General features: G+C 40.3%; 1 protein-coding gene across 2 annotated transcripts in view; it reads right to left on the bottom strand.

Annotated features, from left to right (window-relative positions):
- Positions 1 to 834: 834 nt before the first annotated feature.
- The window catches only part of smarcc1b (SWI/SNF related BAF chromatin remodeling complex subunit C1b), a gene marked incomplete in the record, with an annotated part of 7970 nt that continues 6287 nt past the window's right edge, over positions 835 to 2517 (bottom strand). Inside the window, 5 exon segments of one of the 2 annotated variants that reach the window (XM_014005635.1) lie at positions 835 to 1150; positions 1237 to 1323; positions 1399 to 1531; positions 1656 to 1790; positions 2274 to 2410. In XM_014005635.1, coding sequence (XP_013861089.1) covers positions 1083 to 1150; positions 1237 to 1323; positions 1399 to 1531; positions 1656 to 1790; positions 2274 to 2410 — 560 coding nt within the window. 2 annotated transcript variants of the gene reach the window in all.

The raw sequence follows: 2517 nt of genomic DNA, 5'->3' as shown, positions 1-2517 counted from the left end.
TCTCCAAAAAATATTTTTTCTAACAGCGTGCAGCTGTGATGGGTTGTGTACAAGTTACAGGATGTCAGAATGGTATATATTTATACTTCTCATCCAACCACAATTAAATTACTCTATCCTGGAGACACAATTTATCAGGATAGTATTTTTTAAAGTAATAACTCGAAATAAAATAGGAGTAACGACTTTCTACTTCTTACCTTTTTAAAAAATGTAGTGAGTAGAAAGTACAGATAATTGTAAAAATGTTATGAGTAAAAGTAAAAAGTACGCTGAAAAATAATTATTCGAGTAAAGTGCAGATAACCAAAATTCCTAAAGTACAGTAACAAAGTATTTGTTCTTACTTTACAACTCTGATAACGAGTTATTACGTTGGCATATATTATTAAAAAAATTGCAATGAGTTAGAAAACAACCTTCTGTTTAAGACCAATTTTTTAACATCACAGCTGATACTGATTGAAACCAGCAGTCACTACTCAACGTAACGAAATTTGTCATCTTTTCACTTTAATTCACTATCATAAATGAAGCTACCGTTTTTTTTTTTCAAAGAATGCTCATCAACTTTGTATGCAAAAGTTTAAAAGCAAAATGTTTGCGCTTAGACCTAGCCTTCCTACACAACTCCGCTCTTATACACTCCCTTGTACGAAGCAAAGTGAAGGACAAGGTCTGGTTTTAACCAGGCTAGCTTAAAGCGCTTGTTGAGGATGATTCCGCTACAATCGTACTAAACTGTAGGTCAACACCTGTAAAATTGGACATTTTTGTGGATTTAAAAGCATGAGGTCTTCTTTAAATTGGGAAATATGGATGTAAATAAAGCCATTTTCAGATTCATACAAAAAGACACTTTATTGAGTAAAGTTCACATTCCTTGTTTCTTGACATCAGAGCATCAATTCACAGATTCAAGACGAACTCAGCTGCTGAGCAAACACATCAACTGTGTTTACGTTCAAGTGACGACTGAAGAGTGAGTCCAGTTTGAAGCAGTTGTTCCTGAACTCTTGAGTGAAGAATTTGTCCTTTAGGCAGATGTGTTTCCYTTTTCCTGTCTTGTTCTGGATGTGGCTTCAGCTGTGACTGGACGATGGAGGAGCGGTCTGAGCAGAGGCTATCCCATCGGGCTGTGAGGACGGGTCTGAGACAGGATAGAAAAGGACTCACGAGCTCGGACTAAAACTTAACAACATGCTAACCGTGGGGAAACGGTAGAAAGTCACTCACACATTCCGTTGGGAGCTCCAGGATGTCGCGGGGCCATCGTTTGGGCGTTTCCTCCGCCGGGCATCATTCTGTTGGGCACGGACTGACCTGAAGAAGGCAGGACGAACACGTCACGACATAATGGCGAATGTGTGTAGGCGTACAAAGAGGAAGTGGCCTGACCTGAATGCTGCGTGCTGTAACCCAGCTGGCCCTGCTGCTCCCTCTGCTGGYGAACCTTCATCTCTGCCTGCTTCAGCTGCTCCGTGTGAAACGTCTGCCTCTCTGCCAGCAGTTGCTGCCGCTGCTGCTCCAACTATGGCACAAYATATTGTTACAAAACGCTTGATTTGATACAGCTGCTCCTGCAGAATAACAGTTTACCCTGCAGGCACATAAAACGCTACGTAAGACTTTTTATTTTTTGTTTTTTAACGCACAGCTTCTTTCTCTCGGTCCATGATGGTCTCCAGTTCTTCAAAGTGTCTCAGTTTGATCTCTAATTTCTTCATCTGGGTCTCCACCAGCAGAGCCACCAGGGATTTGATCTTCCTCTCTTCTACTGCTGCTAAATGCTACAAGAGCGGGAAAGAAAAGAGGCAAAATTGGAGGAATCTGCTTTAGGAGAGAGTGAGAACTAAAACAAAAGTCAAGAGCAGGAGTGAGTGATGAGATTTAAGAAATTTGTRATATTTAGCCTGTTTTATTATTMAGGTGTGGTTTAGTGTCTTTGAGCTAAAACAAGGCGATTTTTGAACGTGAAACTRCAGCTTTTGTTTAAGGTGGAGGATGATGGTTTGCTAAATTTTTACACATATTTATGAATATTACTGTTCATATTTGCATTTTAAGTTATATAAAATCAATAATAGTAATAACAATAATAATGGTGTTGAAAAGGTATCGTCCGATATCCAAATGTAGGTATCAAATCGCAAGTTAAAAAAAAGGTGAATCAGAGCATCACTGCCTCTAAGACTGGGTCTCTTCCTAAATTAAATGTCTTTTTTTTTTCTATAATTTTGTACGTGTTTTGTCAATGAGAGAGTTGGCACTACCTTTGCCTTTGAGGCTGCAGAGGACAGAGCGGATGCTGCTGCCGTGGAAACGCTGGCCTCCACCAGGTCCATCTCCATCACTCTCCTCCCATCATCCCCTTCTCCGTCTCGTCTGCTCTCATCGTCATCTCCTCCAACTAGAAGACAGAAAACACATTTAGATGGTCGAATAAGCAGTGAAGTTTTATAATACTACACACACACACACACACACACACACACACACACACACACACACACACAC

This window comes from Austrofundulus limnaeus, unplaced genomic scaffold (genome assembly GCF_001266775.1).
Source record: "Austrofundulus limnaeus strain Quisiro unplaced genomic scaffold, Austrofundulus_limnaeus-1.0 Scaffold32, whole genome shotgun sequence".
NCBI lineage: Eukaryota > Metazoa > Chordata > Actinopteri > Cyprinodontiformes > Rivulidae > Austrofundulus > Austrofundulus limnaeus.
This window is presented reverse-complemented; position numbering and strand designations above follow the sequence as displayed.